The sequence below is a fragment of the Dreissena polymorpha genome, chromosome 9 (assembly GCF_020536995.1).
Source record: "Dreissena polymorpha isolate Duluth1 chromosome 9, UMN_Dpol_1.0, whole genome shotgun sequence".
Lineage (NCBI taxonomy): Eukaryota > Metazoa > Mollusca > Bivalvia > Myida > Dreissenidae > Dreissena > Dreissena polymorpha.
Genome location: NC_068363.1, coordinates 97,055,160 through 97,071,967, shown reverse-complemented (window position 1 = coordinate 97,071,967; position 16,808 = coordinate 97,055,160). Strand labels below are relative to the sequence as shown.

At 38.1% G+C, this 16,808-nt stretch overlaps 1 protein-coding gene and 1 long non-coding RNA gene across 6 annotated transcripts; both read right to left on the bottom strand.

Moving 5' to 3' along the window:
- Positions 1 to 3,948: 3,948 nt before the first annotated feature.
- Positions 3,949 to 16,802, bottom strand: LOC127844067 (uncharacterized). Of its 3 annotated transcripts, none has more exons than XM_052374038.1 (21): positions 16,763 to 16,802; positions 16,372 to 16,506; positions 15,238 to 15,535; positions 14,654 to 15,061; positions 14,210 to 14,422; positions 13,686 to 13,889; positions 12,851 to 13,042; positions 12,451 to 12,648; positions 11,673 to 11,906; positions 11,262 to 11,459; positions 10,077 to 10,304; positions 9,845 to 9,906; positions 9,495 to 9,708; positions 9,074 to 9,281; positions 7,818 to 7,917; positions 7,485 to 7,618; positions 6,461 to 6,757; positions 5,736 to 6,233; positions 5,388 to 5,542; positions 4,399 to 4,460; positions 3,949 to 4,098 (listed from the first exon to the last, which is right to left on the bottom strand). In XM_052374038.1, the coding sequence occupies exons 1-21, from the start codon at positions 16,780 to 16,782 to the stop codon at positions 4,014 to 4,016; spliced, it is 4,143 nt and encodes a 1,380-aa protein (XP_052229998.1). In that variant the 5' UTR covers positions 16,783 to 16,802; the 3' UTR covers positions 3,949 to 4,013. The 3 variants fall into 3 exon arrangements, with proteins under 3 accessions (XP_052229998.1, XP_052229999.1, XP_052230000.1); XM_052374039.1 differs by having other exon boundaries at positions 11,673 to 11,864; XM_052374040.1 differs by lacking the exon at positions 12,451 to 12,648 and having other exon boundaries at positions 11,673 to 11,777; positions 12,956 to 13,042.
- On the bottom strand, positions 8,003 to 9,066 carry LOC127844069 (uncharacterized). Of its 3 annotated transcripts, XR_008032549.1 has the most exons (4): positions 8,576 to 9,066; positions 8,444 to 8,509; positions 8,147 to 8,344; positions 8,003 to 8,047 (listed from the first exon to the last, which is right to left on the bottom strand). It is a non-coding gene; the product is annotated as an uncharacterized LOC127844069 (long non-coding RNA). The 3 variants fall into 3 exon arrangements; XR_008032547.1 differs by having other exon boundaries at positions 8,147 to 8,278; positions 8,444 to 9,066; XR_008032548.1 differs by lacking the exon at positions 8,444 to 8,509 and having other exon boundaries at positions 8,147 to 8,278.
- Positions 16,803 to 16,808: the final 6 nt, after the last annotated feature.

The following is a 16,808-nucleotide window of genomic DNA, read 5'->3' as shown; positions in this document are numbered from 1 at the left end:
GTTTTTAGTCTACGAGGATTTAAATTAGACTTGTCACCGGATTACGAGTGTTCCAATAGATCGCTCGGTTAGTTATTGGCAAGTAAGGCATGTGCGTAAAGTGTCGTACAGTGCAGTCCACACAGGCTAATCAGGAACGACACTTTCCGCTTTAATGGAAATTTTCGTTTAAAGGAACTCTCTTCTTAACGAAAATCCAATTAAGGCGGAAAATGTCGTCCCTGATAACCATGTGCAGACTGCACAGGCTAATCTGGGATGACACTTAAGGAACATACATGAAGCCAAATGTTCATCGAACGAGGCTCATTTTAGTAACAAAACGTCTTTTAAAAGCAACAATTTGGAAACATACTATATTGATCAACACAAAAGTATTTATTTATTAAACGTAAAATGACATCCAATGAGAACGGAGAGTAAGGAGGATGGTGGAATGAATATGGAATACGGGAGCAGTGCTCCAGCTAGGCTTTAAAAAGGGCAGGGGGGGGGGGGGGGGCTTTTTTGTAAAAAGGGCATTTTCGACGCGCAGTATTTTGTCAAAAGGGCACTTTCGAGCGCGCGGGCGTTTCTGGAATGTTTCTTGTTGCATGTTAATTTATATGTTATTAATAATTGTTAGAATATATTATTCCCATTATTAATAAATCATTCAAATATAATGTCTTCAATGAGGAGTATTTTATTACAATCTAATATGAGATTTATTAATAATCATATATAAAAAAAATAAGAGAAGGGGGGGGGGCTAGGACGGGCAGGGCGGAGGTTCGGGACGGCAGGGCGGGGCGCCCTTTAATTAAGGCCTAGCTGGAGCACTGCGGGAGAAAAGAGGGAAAACGCGCATAAGAGGAAGATGCACGGAGAGTGGTAACCCAAAACACGAATGTAACAAGATTGTCATGTGGTCTAGGTGCTCACCTGAGACCAGAAATAACTTAACTAATAGGGAAAGGTGGAGTTCAGAACAATAAAAGTACTTTTAAAAAAACATAAAAAAAATATTTCTTGGCGTATCATTAAGACAAACTTTTGATAATTGCTGTTTGTCTCCCGTTTAAAAGAGGCTTTCTATACAATATCCAATAGATTAATTGTGAATTATTTACAGAATGTCTCATTCCACTTACCGCCTCTTAGATACGATTGCTATTAGATAAAATGCAAATTAAGATCCAAATGAATCTGTTCATATCGTTTTACTGGATTTATCAGTATCATCCTCATAAACAACATACTTTCTCCTTAATGGTTGTAATCATCTTCAGAAACAAGGAACTTCAAACTGTGTTGAAAGACTGCACTTAAGACAAAATTTCAATATAAGTTACACATCCCGTTGCAGCCGTTTACATTAGAGCGGAACAATTTTGTGACTCAAATATCATTATAACAAACATTTTGAACAAGTTTAATGAAGATTAGGCAAAACTGGGATTTCAATAGTGTTTACAAGGTTTCAATAAATCCCTAAAAGGAAAACTTCCCAGCACCAGGGCGGATATGTTTTCAACGGACTGGAACCATTTTTGCCATAGCTATTATTAGAAGTAATGTTCTGACCAAGTTTCAAGAAGATTGGACTAACAATGTGACTTTAGTGTCACACGAATGAATATTAGCAGACTGATACAACATTTCGGTCACTCGAGTTTGAATAACAATACAAAACCATGGATTGAGGTTATGTGATTTGTACCATATGCAAATTATCGGAGAAAAACAGTTGCCACTGGGTTCCGAAAACAACTACCCGGTTATATGTATTGTTAGAGTGCCAATCTGAACGCTTCGGACTTTGGGCTGCACCGCACGATCGCCATTATGGCGGAATTGTCCTAATGTTCCCGATTGGTAAGTTCCTGTTACCAGTCTATCGTAATTCAAGCAGCCATGTTTTGTAACTAAAGACCTGTCGGATAGACCAATCACCGTAATCACAACATTTAATACCTCCGATAAAATAGCGAAGATAGACGCCGCTAATTTAAAATCCAATAGTTTAATAAAGCACTCTAGTGTTAACAAAATCCAACCATAAAGGTGGCAAACAAAGATAGGTAGGCGAAAGAGATCTACGATTCTTATGTTATTTCCGATATGCGATCATTTTAATATGCTTACGTTCGGGATGGGGTTTAGTATGCAATTTCAATAATATCTATATTTGGACGTGACATGTTAGTTTGTTTCGTTTAAATTGGATTTTGACATCTGATAGAGATGGGTTTTAGTATACAATTATAATTATATTTGTAGCTTTACATAGCGTGTTATTATGTTTCGTTTTAATTGGATTCGTTTCATCTGCCCGTGATGTGCAGGCTTTCACACGTGTATATCATGCTCAAAGTAGTCAATCTGCAATTTTATCAAATCGTTTTGCTACGATATCACGGGCTGAGCGGTTATTACTGGCATTACGTATAAAACCTAACGTATCATGTGCTTGACATGCTTAATGCCTGTGCGTTAAGTGTGCAGTCCGCACAGGCTAATCAGGTACAAGGCACGCCTCCTTTATTTGCTGCACCGCTCTTTTTAATTGCACTCCTATTTTATATAGTTGTGCACTCCCCTTTTATCTATCCCGTTCCCTCGACTTAGTAAGTCGTTCCCACGACGTACATAGCTTACTAGTTCCCTCGACTTAGTAAGTGGTTCCCTCGAGTATGTATGTCGTGGGAACGTAAACGATTGCCACCGTAAGGCAGAGTGTGAATGCACGCTTCTTTTAACGTATTTGTTCTGTGCAGCTATATTACATAATTTTCTCGACCAAACGCAATGCTACCTCTCGTGCTCTCATGCCCTTATAATGAATATTCATACAATAGCAGTAGACATTATAGATTGTTAAAACCGCATATTTAAGATAAAAGATTGGCTCGTCGTCGTTAAAGTTAAACATATACTCCCACTGATTTTCCGGATGTAATCAAGTACAATATCAGATTTGGGTCGGTAGGAGTTAATGGCAGCTAAAGAACATATATTCACATTCAATAAGAAGATAACGGGATAAATATAAAGTATATTTAAGATTTGTTTTAATACCGCGGCTATCTTGGATTGACTAGGCTTGTATGCGTTTGCGTATACATTATATATTGTTGATAAATAATGCACGATATACACAAACATCAATTATAAATATAATACGTGTTATTAACATCGTGAACTCATTTAAAGGTCATCATAGCATACCAATAAAACATATTTCATTGCATTTGCTTATTTTTAGTTCGGACCATGCCTTGATCTGCCATGATAAATGAGACTGCCCGTGCCAGAGTTTGGCCGGTTTAAAGCACACAGCACATCGGTCCGTTTTATTATATTTATTTTGTATGATCGTTTTACGTTTTTGCAATTCTGTGTAGTCTTTTGTGCTTCCGAATTACATTGTCGTCATGTCCACCGAAGACTTGCTAAAAGCTCCATATTCAACCACTGAGTGTTGTTCGAGTCGGGTGGACGATAGATTCCACCAATTAGAAGTTTACGCTGGTTTATATGAATTTCGATCTACAGGGCTTCTAGACCTTCCACTAAAGAGATCTGGCCGTTCTACCGCCTTAAGGGTGTTCCGGACATATATAGCAACTCCTCCGCTAGCTCTGTCTTGTCTGCCACAGCGAACCAGATTAGTTAACCCATTTATGACTAGCGTCTAGAAAAAAGGCCTTGGTAAACAGCGTATACCCTTATGAGACGCCGCATGATGCCGTAAGAAATATTCTCAATATAGAAATAAATATACTAGACATCCCTAATTTTGGAAATAAATTGATCCAATTTAGAAGGATGGGAGAGTCCACTAGGCATAAATGGGTTAAGTTTGGTAGCAACAATTAAGTTGCATTCAGCCAGGTAGTAGCATGTAGCAAGAAGTACTTACAGAGTGGTCATTAGTAAACAATGTTAAGTTAAAATAAGAAAGTCAGTGATTAAATATTTAATTATGTTTAATTTGTATAAGTTAAAAAATATCAATAGATCTATATTGTCTATTTTGCGTTGTTTTTGTAGCCGGAGCGGTTGTCTTTGCCAGTGCGGATCGTGCTGTCTTTTGTACGGGCAGCCCGTCTTGTCCTGAGAATAGACAATCACGCAGTGGAATTTACGATGCGTGTTCGTAAAATGTTATCTTAGATTAGCCTGTGTAGGCCGCACTTGCAATCAGAGACGACACTATCCGCATAAATTGGATTTAAATCAAAGAAGATACTTTCTTTAAACGACAAATATCATTACAACGGAAAGTGTCGTCCCTTATTAGTCTGTTTGGACTACACAGCTTTCTGGGACGACACTTTACATAAACATGCATTAAGCACCGTTTTCACCGAGCGCGGCTCATACAATGATTTCAAAAATGACCAGTTATTTTACCTGGCCGTCATCCGGTCACCCGTCCTAGAGCTCTGACTAGCTTTGATTGGTGGTAACTTTTTCTGTAAAACATAACATATAATAGTGAACTAAATGATATAAAACTTATCAACGATAATGAAAATGTCCGTGTCTGTTAACAACAATTGTTAATGGTTACTTTAATTGTCAAGATATTAAATACAAATTGAGCGCATTTCGTACAAGATGATCTTGATATGAAATGGTTCAAAAAGGGGTAAAAATGTATTTTCAATATGTATGGAACGAAATAAGACTAGAAAAATACACATTTGCGGAATTACTTGTGCTATTTTTAATGGGGTAGGTATTGGTGGATATAAAAAAGTTGACATACAGTTTGTCAACCAGTTCCGGATAATCAGCAGTTCCGATTTATTTGTATTTAATTTTCCATAATGCCCAAACAAAAACCTTATGATAAGTGTCTACGGTATATATAAGGTAAAGGAATAAATTAACAAAGTTTTAACAAGAAAGCTTTTGTATTATGCTTACAGGGGGGATAAATGCGGCAAAAAGTTAACCGGAACTGATTGAATGAGTTATGTTTTGAAATGTGCATATGGATATAGAAGACTTTATAATTTTCAAATAAACTTTTTGCTGATTGAAAACAAAATGCCATGACAATGTTTTGAAATACTTATTCTAAAAGTTGAATCGTTTTTAATAATTTTCCGAAGAGTGAACTTTAATTGGCCATTTTTGACAAAAACTGCATATGCCGTCTGGCCTAACCTGTTATCATACAAAATACATTTAAACCTTTATTTTTACAACTTCTCACATTAACACTAAATCCCGAAAAAAATTATTGTTGTCAAAAGAATTAACGTTTTTTGCCGGGTTATTCTAAACTGGTTGACTTACTGTAGCTATTTACAGTCTAATTAAATGTAGACACAATATTTATCCGATAGGAAATGTAACTCCGTAATATCATATCAATCAATGTCGTGACTTACGCTGGATCTTGAGGCCATTCTGGGAGAACCAACTTCGTTCCTTACACCTTCTGTAACCAGCTGGTCGCGGGAGTTGATAGGAGGCAGCACCCTCTGTCTACCCCTGGCCAGTGTCTCCGGACCGCACAACGAGGTTGTCAGCCCAGGGTCGTTAACTGGGAAGAAAAGTGGCATCAGTGTGGACAGTCAAAAGAAGTGAAATTCGTACACAATCATTTAAGTACTTTTTTTTAAATCCATGAGAGCCGTATAATATTACGTAAACCATCATATACCGCTTCATAATAATGAATGAGATATACTAGATGATTGTTTGATGCTAAACAAAACTTCAAACTAAAACAGTACCCTTGTCTTTTCTGTTCAACTGCTTGTCGCCTGCGACGGACCATGTATTGCCACAGTCACCTTTCCGCAAACCAACGGAAGAGGCCTTGTTTGCAGACCTAACAATGGGAGGCAATGGTGCAGTCAACTTGGTGTTGGGCGGCTCTGCCTGGTCACGTGACGGCTCTGTCTGGTCACGTGACGGCTCTCCCTGGTCACGTGTCGGGGCACGGCGGTGTATTTTCGTGTTGGCAGGAATCGGAGACAGAGCAGATGCTTTGTTGTAGAAAGCTGGCAAAGGATTAGCTTTAATAACTCGGTCCCTGATTGGACAGGTTCGCACTCTTTCTTTCTTTTTGCGCACTTTCATTCGACCTTTTGCAGTCGGTTGATCACGTGACTTGACTCGGCCTTCTGCAGTCCGTTGTTCACCTGACGTGATCGGAGGCTGAACTCTATTTTCACTATCGTTTACTGTCTCTGGATGATTTTCCGAGCTAGCAACACACACATCATTGCCTTAAAAGAAAAAAAAAAGAAGAAATTAATGAACATAATCAGTCCGGAATTTTTCAGAAGTTAAGCGCGTAGTTTCTGTGTTATTTCTATTACGTGTTTATTCAGTCGGCATTTTAGTGTACCAGTATAGCGTGAACCATTATGTATTTCTAAATTAACACGTATTTCAATAAACTGTCAATACAAATCAGCAGTTCGTATGTGGAAATAAGTCACTAGAACAAAACCTGTGCTTTTCCTATCCCGGTGATTGTTGTCTACTACGGAGCTTGTATAGCCACCATCATCTTTCACGAAGTCTCCAGAAGTAACATTTCTTGCAGACCTTATAACGGGATTCACAGGTGCAGACTTTTTGGTGTTTGACGCCGCTGTTTCGTCACGTGTCAGAGAATCGAGACAAGTGTTCTTGGTGGCAATAGGAGGCAGAGCAGATGCTTTGTGGTAGAAAGCTGGTAAAGGATTGGCCTTGATGACTCGGTCCTTGATCGAGCAAGTGCGCACTATGGTTTTCTTGAAAGGCGCTGTACGAATGCGTAAAATATATATGATGTTATATTTCCAAACATTATTACTTTATTAATAAAACGGTAACTTGCGAAGACGAAACAAACATTTAAGGTGTTCGTAAAAAGGATTTTCGAACGGTTTTAAAACCTTGATTGAGTATGAATTGAAACTGAACAAGTGGTGCTCATTAATGGTTAAAACAATTGTGTTAAAACTGAAACGTATATTATTATTATTTTGGTTTTTAGATAGGGAGCTCTTAGTCGATTCTAAATGATCGCTTGATTTAATTAAGCAATTTCAACACGAATTCGACGTACAAACATTTCATTGAAACGTCTAATTAATTTACTAGTTATCAGCGCGATTATTTCAGAAGGATTTGCAACAATTTTCATCTTTCCTTCATCATTATTTTACACGCATTTCACAATTTACAATAAGAACACAATGTCATGGACCCACGCTTTGATAAAACGTTGCTCAATGCATGTGTGTTGCTCAATGCATTTGTGTTAAGTGCAGTCCGCCAAGGCTAATCAGGGACGACACTTTCGGCTTTAACTGAATTTTAGTTAAGAAACGACTTCCTTCAAACGAAAAATTCCATGAAAGCGGAAAGTGTCGTCCCTGATTAGCCCTTGCTGACAGCAAATGCTGTTCTGGGATGACACATAACGCATATGCATTATGGCCAGTTATTCCAAAACGCGCTCCACGTTATTCTATAACTCGTTATACCTTGTTTTTGAGGTGATTTCTGCATTCCTGCATCGTGGGAAGGCCTAGTAAGAGTATTGCGTTTCTTGTCCTTTTCCGAAAGGTTACATTCCTTTTTCTTTGGGACGTTGAATATACTCTTTGGGTCCCTCAAGCTACGTGAACAGATTAAAATTGCATTATGAACTTACAGCCCAACAGACCAACCATTAAGTAACCCATAGATATGTATGCATGAATGATTTTTTACTTTAAAATAAAGTTTCAAATTGTGCCATGGGCATTTTACTTCTTGAAACGTTTAACTATGTAACACCATATAAAAATAATTTATTGTTTTGAAGCAGTTTTTACCTTTTATTTTTTAGATGTTTTTCCTCCATTTCTTTCCTAATTTGGTCGAACTTCAATTTCATCAGTCTTTCTTTCTCCAGCTCAGCTTTCACCATTAGACCTACAGCAGTTTCAGTATGTTTACCCTTAGATCTACAGAAGTTTCAGTATGTATAACCATTAGACATACAGCAGTTTCAGTATATTAACCGTTAGACATACAGCAGTTTCAGTATGTATAACCATTAGACCTACAGCAGTTTCAGTATGTATAACCGTTAGACATACAGCAGTTTCAGTATGTATAACCGTTAGACCTACACCAGTTTTAGTATATATAACCATTAGACCTACAGCAGTTTCAGTATGTATAACCATTAGACATACAGCAGTTTCAGTATGTATAACTATTAGACCTACACCAGTTTCAGTATGTATAACAATTAGACCTACAGCAGTTTCAGTATGTATAACCATTAGACCTACACCAGTTTCAGTATGTATAACCCTTACACCTACACCAGTTTCAGTATGTATAACCCTTACACCTACACCAGTTTCAGTATGTATAACCATTAGACCTACACCAGTTTCAGTTTTGAAAACCATTAGACCTACACCAGTTTCAGTATGTATAACCCTTACACCTACACCAGTTTCAGTATGTATAACCATTACACCTACACCAGTTTCAGTATGTATAACCATTACACCTACAGCAGTTTCAGTATGTATAACCATAAGACATACAGCAGTTTCAGTATGAATAAAAATTAGACCTACACCAGTTTCAGTATGTATAACCATTACACCTACACCAGTTTCAGTATGTATAACCATTACACCTACAGCAGTTTCAGTATGTATAACCATAAGACATACAGCAGTTTCAGTATGTATAACAATTAGACCTACAGCAGTTTCAGTATGTATAACCGTTTTCTGTACATGCTAACAAAATATTAAACGATTTAACAACACATACAACTCAAAATACGGACAGATAAATTAATGAATATGAACCTCACTCTACGAAAACGGGGTTAAATGCATGTTTGTTAAGTGTTATTCCAGATTAGCATGTGCAGTCCGCATAGGCTAATCAGGGACGACACATCCCGCGTGCATGTTGTTGTTGTTTTTGTTTTAAGTCTCTTCTCAGTGATCACAGGGACTGCACGGACTAATCAGGGACGACACTTAACGAGCATGTATTAAGCCCCGTTTTCCCAGAGCGATGCTCATATTGTGTTACATTATCACGAAATAGTCCATACTCTTTTCTCGCTGCAGTCTCAGGACTGTTCTGGTCATCCGCGGCTCTATTTCGGGAGGTTTAGGCTGCCTGCTCGTCCTGCTGGTTGGTACAGATTCCTTGGCGCTCATTGCGTCTTCCAGCACGGCAATTTCGGCGTCCAGGTGAAGGATTTGTGCTCGAAGGATTTCTTGTTCTGACGCCAAGTACGTCTGCTTTCCCACGATAATCTGAAACATGCACATAACCTCCCTTATATTGACCTATTATAACATATACCTTATGACATATATCGATTATTATATAATCGTTGTTTTTTTGTCCATTAATCACAAGCGACCGCATTAACACACGATACATTTTTTCTTGCTTTTCAACATTGGTATGTATTGAGAACTACTTAAAATTGATGACTAATACAAATTTCTGTGACGACCACCTACCTTGTGGTTGATAATCATTAGTTTTCCTGCTGCCTCTTCGCGAGACTGTTTGGCCCCTTTTAGTTTTTTCTTGTACCACACAGTTTCTACTTCTTTATTATTGTTCTTTCTACACTCGGCCTCGATGGAATCCAAAAACCTGACCTCTGCATAGAAATCCCTCGTGTGACAATTCGATTCTTGGGCCGCGCTAATCTCGCGAAAAGCCGTTTGCCTAGAACATCACTTGCATTTTATATTATGTAAACATATATCCCTACAATTAAGCCTCTATTGGATAAATGTATTGTCATAATTGTCTCAGACTTTATATTTATTAAACGATCCACACTGTCATTATAGAAACTCACCTTCTGAGGGACAAGTCCTGCAGAGCCGTCGTAATCTTCCTTTGGTCTTCTTTATTCCTGACCTATAAGGTGAACAATGTTTGTGTCTCTGATTTTGCTTTTTACATTCATAGTTACTCTAGACAAATCCTAATATGCTTGATAAAATATATTTTATTAAAATCAACATTCCACATCTTTCGTGAGTTACATTGAAATTCCAATATTGTATAAAACAAGCTCGCTTGTTTACCAGATTGTCAGTAGAGATTGGAGAGGGAATGCTGTCGTTGGGAAGTAACGCGACGTCAGTTTCACCAATCGAAGGGATTGTCTTTGGAAGGGACTGTACAATATCAAATTTGAGTTCCCGAAGAGGAGACACATCTTTCCTCGAAGAAGCATTCTCATCCTCACAGTTCCAAAAGCTATTTGATGGTGCATTGGCTGCAAGTCGCTTGTCGGAGTCATTCTCTACAAACTGTTGGAAACAACGATGTAACTTTTCGGTTGTTATACGAGAGTACTCAAAGACAGTGAATTAATTAATGCATTAAATGAAACAATCATACAATTATTAATATTTAGACTCGCTCTTGGAGAAGAGGGTTTCGTACATGTTCGTACAGACTAAGCAGTGACGACGCGGCTCAATAGAACATTTTGAATTAATATTTAACAAATTAATTGTGAATGAAATCGAATTCCAGTTCACTACGCTGTGTGTTTTCGAAATGAATTGACAACCGATCGAACGGTTTGTGAAGACCGTTAAAATTAACATAAAAGGGTACAAATATCGGTATGTTATTGTATAAAGATAAAAAAATACACGACTTAGTTGTGTAAAAAAACATATATGCGCTGCGCTGCATTGTTATATAATGGGCATTTTTCACTGTTGAATTGAGCTGAAAAGAATTAACAGGTCAAAAGAGTTAGTTAAAATGTGGTTACTGACCAATTATCTGCAACTCATTTTGCTACCCGTTGTTTATAAAAAATATGTATATTATATTCGATATTTTACGTGACTGGTGAGTCCTGTAAGCCGAAATGATCCGTAAAACAAAATTGTGTCTTTGTGTCGTACGAACGAATCTGCACTAAAACTAAATTTATTATCACATCCTACATGCATGATCAGTTGTCAAACGAAAGTACGGTTGATATTAAAATGCATTATTTTTCTCTTTCCGGGATCTTGTTATAGTATGTTGATGCTGCATTAACAAATATAAGTGTATATGAAGTGAAAACACCAAAAATAAACAGCGGTTGCGATAGACACCTATAAACTGTTAGATGCCCATAATATCACTTTAACACACTTTATCACAACAAAACATAATCAGTAAAATACATTTCAAAATTAACTTAATTATTCTCAACATCATTACAAGTAGTTGTGCAAATACATCGCAAGTTCGTAACGGACCTCTGTAACCTCCTTTGTCTCAGAAGCCCCACCGGCATCCACACAAGGGGTGGGAAGTGAGTCCGCTGCCTTCAAAGCTAAAGTCATCAGGGTGGAAACCTCGTATCCGGGAGATGCAATCACACCCCGTGAACACTCGGAGGAACTTGGTGACACGGATGTTTTACCGACAGTGGCAATAGCATACACGGGCGATGTCTGAAAATAATATAAATTTAATATTAATATTATATAATATAAATGTACATGCGCATCGACCAACCACTTTATAATAAATACTGTTTCATACATCTGAGGTGGAGGTCTGGCAAAACATATATAACCCGCGCAAACATCAGCTTACCATAACAAAAATTAAGACACGATTTCGTTTCGAATATTATCGTGTTCAAAAGGAACCCCTTCACCGACCTTTTCATCATCCTTTGTCTCCGAAGCAGCAAGTGATCCCATAGAAGTGATTGGTTTTGGAAGTGTGTCCACAACCTTCAGAGCAATAGCCTTCAGTGTAGAAACCTCGTATCTGGGAGTTGCAGTCACATCCTGTGAACTCTCTGAGGCACTTCTGGATACGGTTGTTTCACCATAATTGTCAATAGCAGTCTGAGAACAGAAGCAAATGTCACATGCGTCATCAGTTAACCGCTACAAAGAAAATAAAGATTGCTTATTATTTTACCCTATTTTTAAGAAAAAAATAACAACATACATAATCAAATTTAATTAGAATAATCTAAACTCCATCACACATTCACTTAACGTGCTGCAGAAGTTTGGTAACACGAAATGTGAGCCAAGTTCGATAAGTTCGACCGGCGAAATCATGCCTTTCCATTCAGAGTTATTGCCCTACGTTTATGCACAAATGCAAAATTCGTCGTTTCAGCTCATTTAACTCTTTCATTTTTTATCCGAATCTTCACAAAACTGTCCAGATGTGTTTGTTTCCATAAAAAGATCGTTACGACGTGATGTTATTGTATAAAGATGAAACTCTTAAACGACTTAGTTGGATATAAATAAATATATATCAGTATGTGCTTCACCGCATTGCTATTTGAATGATAATTAATTTACAAACTTTATCACAATAAAGCATTATCAGAAAAATACATGTCAACAATTGATTCAATAAATCTCAACATCTTTACAAGTAGTTGTGCAAATACATCGCAAGTTCGTAACGAACCTCTGTAACCTCCTTTGTCACAGAAGCCCCACCGGCGTCTACACAAGGGGTGGGAAGTGAGTCCGCGGCCGTCAAAGCAAAAGTCATCAGGGTGGAAACCTCGTATCCGGGAGATGCTATCACACCCCGTGAACACTCGGAGGAACTTGGTGACAAGACTGTTGTACAAACTGGGCCAATAGCATCCACGGGCGATGTCTGAAAATAATATAAATGCACATGCGCATCAACCAACCACTATCAAAATAAATACTGCTTTTCACTGTTTAATACATATGTGGTAGGGGTCTGGCAAAACATATATAACCCGCGCTAACATCAGCTTACCAAAACAAAAATTAAGACACGATTTCATTCCGTTTCGAATATTATCGTGTTGAAAAGGAACCTCTTCACTGACCTTTTCATCATCCTTTGTGTCCGAAGCAGCAAGTGATCCCATAGAAGTGATTGGTTTTAGAAGTGTGTCCACAACCTTCAGAGCAATAGCCTTCAGTGTAGAAACCTCGTATCTGGGAGTTGCAGTCACATCCTGTGAACTCTCAGAGGCACTTCTGGATAGGGTGGTTTCACCATCTTTGTCAATAGCAGTCTGAGTGCCACGTGCGTCATCAGTTAACCACAGTACGAGAAAACAAATATTGCATATTATTTTACTCTATTGTTAAGAACAACAACATGAACCATATGGAATTCAATTCCAATAAGCATCCGACAAGTGTCTTCGAATACTACATTCAAAATAAAATTTAAAGAATACCTACAAACAAAGCATTGATATATATGTATGCTCATTTGTTAATTTTTCTATGTTAATACTTTGTTGTGATGTGTCTGATGTGATTTATTTGAAAGATTAATTTTTGAAAAATTGTTTTTTTGTATCATATTTTGCATATTTTGTATTATCATAATCATCATCGTCATCATTATCATCGTCGTCGTTTTCTTCGTCGTCGTCGACGTCGTCGGAATTGATAAGGAAGTTATTATAACATTTAACTGCATAGTTCATTTTCTTTTTTCCCTTGTATGTTCGTATGCATGTTTCAAAATATATACTTGTGTTTTGTTACTGAAGACCACATTATAAAAAAGAAATTATTTCTTAATGTGAATTCTTCATGAAATCACGTTATTATTATAAACACATACAAATTCAAATTTGATTACACTAATCTAAACTGTATCGCAATATGAACTGTAACATGTAACAGATAACAATTGTAGCTGACCTGTCCAACCTCCGTTGTGTCAGAAGCAGCAAGTGAACCCGTATAACAGGCTGGTTTAGGAAGTGTGTCCACAACCTTCAGAGCTAGAGCACTCAGTGTAGACACCCCGTATCTGGGAGCTTCAGGCGTATTGTGTAAACTCTCGGAGACTGTCGGGGACAAGGTCGTTTCACTCTTGATGTCCGTGGCTGCTTGACTAGATGTCTGTAAAATTATAATTAGCCTCGCTATGGGAAAACGAGAGTTGTGGCAGATGCGAAATAGGACTTCCCAGATAACCATGATATTCTTCGTCCAAAAGAAATTCTCTTCTAAGCGAAAATTAAGTTTAGGCGGAAAAGTGTCGTCCCTGATAAGCCTGTGCGGACTGTACATACTTATATCGGACGACACTTTACGCACATGCATTAAGCCCCGTTTTCTCAGAACTCGACTTATATTATAAAAAAAACGTGTGTGCCAAAAAAGAATACATATTCATGTGAACACAGTATCCAACTACAGGGGTTTCGATTTTATATAACCTGTTTGTTAAACTCCACGGAATGTGCGGCAAGAGGAAAAGACGTCTCCAGTGTCTGCAGAAGAGCGTTGGGGTTGGGCAGCATTTTGACCACGTTCAGAGCCAAGCTCCGCAGAGCGGACACGTTGTATCTTGGAGTGTCGGCCACTTGTTGAGACCTCGCGGCCTTGTTTGGAGACTCGGTCTCGTGTCCAGAATCTACATCGCAGTCGATCTGCCATGAGAGAAAGCAGACTCTGCATAATTATTAGGATTTTTTAAATGTGTTTTTTTACTAAATTGCTAAGGAAGCTACTTTAGCTTCGTACAACTGTAACATTGAATTAAATGTCAAGATTTTGTTTTAAAAACAACCACACTAAATGTTTGTTTTTGTATAAAATTGATATATATGCCTTTAAGTTGAAAACAAAGTATTACTATAATGTCGGTTTGTTTATTCTACCGTGGTATCCGACATGGCGGGAGAAGCTGTCGTGTGTGTCGATGGGGAATCCGGCTTGATAATATCCTCACGAGAAGTTGGTGCCGGAAGTGCCTCCACAACTTTGGAAGCTATTGCCCTAAGTGTGGAGACCTCGTATCTAGGTGTTCCCTCCTGTACTAATGTAGAAACCTCGTATCTAGGTTTTACCTCCTGTACAACCTTAGAGAACTCAGTGGGGATCTCGTATCTAGGTGTTACCTCCTGTACAACCTTAGAGGACTCAGTGGAGACCTCGTATATAGGTGTTACCTCCTGTACAACCATAGAGAACTCAGTGGAGACCTCGTATCTAGGTGTTACCTCCTGTACAACCTTAGAGGACTCAGAAACACGTGTGATTTCACTGTCAGACTTCTGCAAAAGGGTCTGAAAGAAATCGCAACATAACAGTTACATAAATGGTCGGATATAAAATGGTTTAAACAATATCTATTGCTTACAAATCTACAAAAGTTAATATCCATACCTAACTTAACTTCGGTCATTCATTTTAACGAAATGTAATATGTGTGTGATTTTGTTTTACAACGATATATCTTTACCTGTCCTTCGCACATCGTACAGGGGTCTGCTATAGTGTTTTGGGGAGAAGAAATAACCGGGGACTTCTCGGGGTTGTTTAGCCAGACAGCAGCTCTGTCCATGGAAGGAAGGATATCCATAAGTTTTGTCACACTCAGAGAGAGAGGTTTGGACTTTGGAAACGCTTCATTGATAACTGGAAGGCTTTGTGCTTTCGAGTTGAAGAACGTTGAAACGTTCTTGGACAAGGAGTTGATATCTTGCCTCGGTTGTACGAACATCGTACGGTTGGGTAGAACGGTCATAGACCGTTTTAAGCTGGAACAGTAAAAGAATAACTTTTAACAAAAAACAACAACGTTTTACACGCCCGTCTCATGACGGTACCTATTATGAGAACACTCTTGGTGTATGAGCGGTATGGTGTATGAGCGGTATGGTGGATGAGCGGTATGGTGTATGAGCGGTATGGTGGATGGCCGGTTGGGCGGTTAGAAGATTTTTTCCACTCCATAGGTCGTATAGTTTTCATCGATTCTTCGCGAACTTTTCTTGAAGTGTTTGTTGATGTTAAATAGAGGTCAAGTTCGGTAACCAGCAAATGCGCATTAAGCGCCCATGAGTTACTGCCGTTATTTAATCGAAAAGTGCTACATTCGCCACTTCCGCTTTTAAACCGTACATATTTCATCGAATCTGTTAAGGCATGCAATGGAGGCCAAGATAGATAACCAGCCATACGCACTTCAGTGTCATTGACTTTTTGTTAGGATAAAACGAGCGGAGTTCCCCTTGTGGTTTATATGTAAAATGCTAAGTTTAAACCCGCAAGCAAAACGTTACGCCCGACATACGCAAACATGTCATTTTTGCTTAAAAAAGGCCTTAACTCCAGAACCAGAGTTTTTGTAAAATAAAATGTAATAATAGTACAAATACAATTTTGACTTGCGTAGCGCTTTAGTATAACTATAAGCTATAACTACGCAAAGATATTCACCAGCATTGTAACTTGCACACCTCTCTATGTTGGTCGGATATTTTTTTAATTACTGGAGTGATGTACAAACACATCTGGAAAGTTTTGTGAACTCCTTAGATTAAGTTTGTTATATTTATTCATGAAAAGAAACACTTCACATGTAGATGATTACCTATTAAGCTTGTTGCTAATGTTGATCGCTGGTGCGCTTGAAGGTCTTTCTATTAGCACGAAATCGGGCCAATTCACGCGAAACTGACCGGCCGTGGCAGGTCGATGGTTCAAGCCTGCCTCAGGCGTCATGAGTCTGCAAACAATTAAAGCGCGGCTAAGAAATGGGGTCTTAACATGAACAAACACATTTAGTACAATAACCTCGTTGCTATGCAATTACTGGTCCGATAAGATATATGTTGTAAAATTAAAATAAAAAAAATTAGCACACACAAACCATTTCAAACTTATTTTAGATGAGAAAAATGACTTGTTTATATTTCTAAAAAAGCAACTATAATAAACACCAAACGGAATAAAAAAAATTGACACAATAGTGAAAAACTCACAGCGGCTGTCTAGTCGCCATCTTGACGTTGTATCTAACAATCTAAC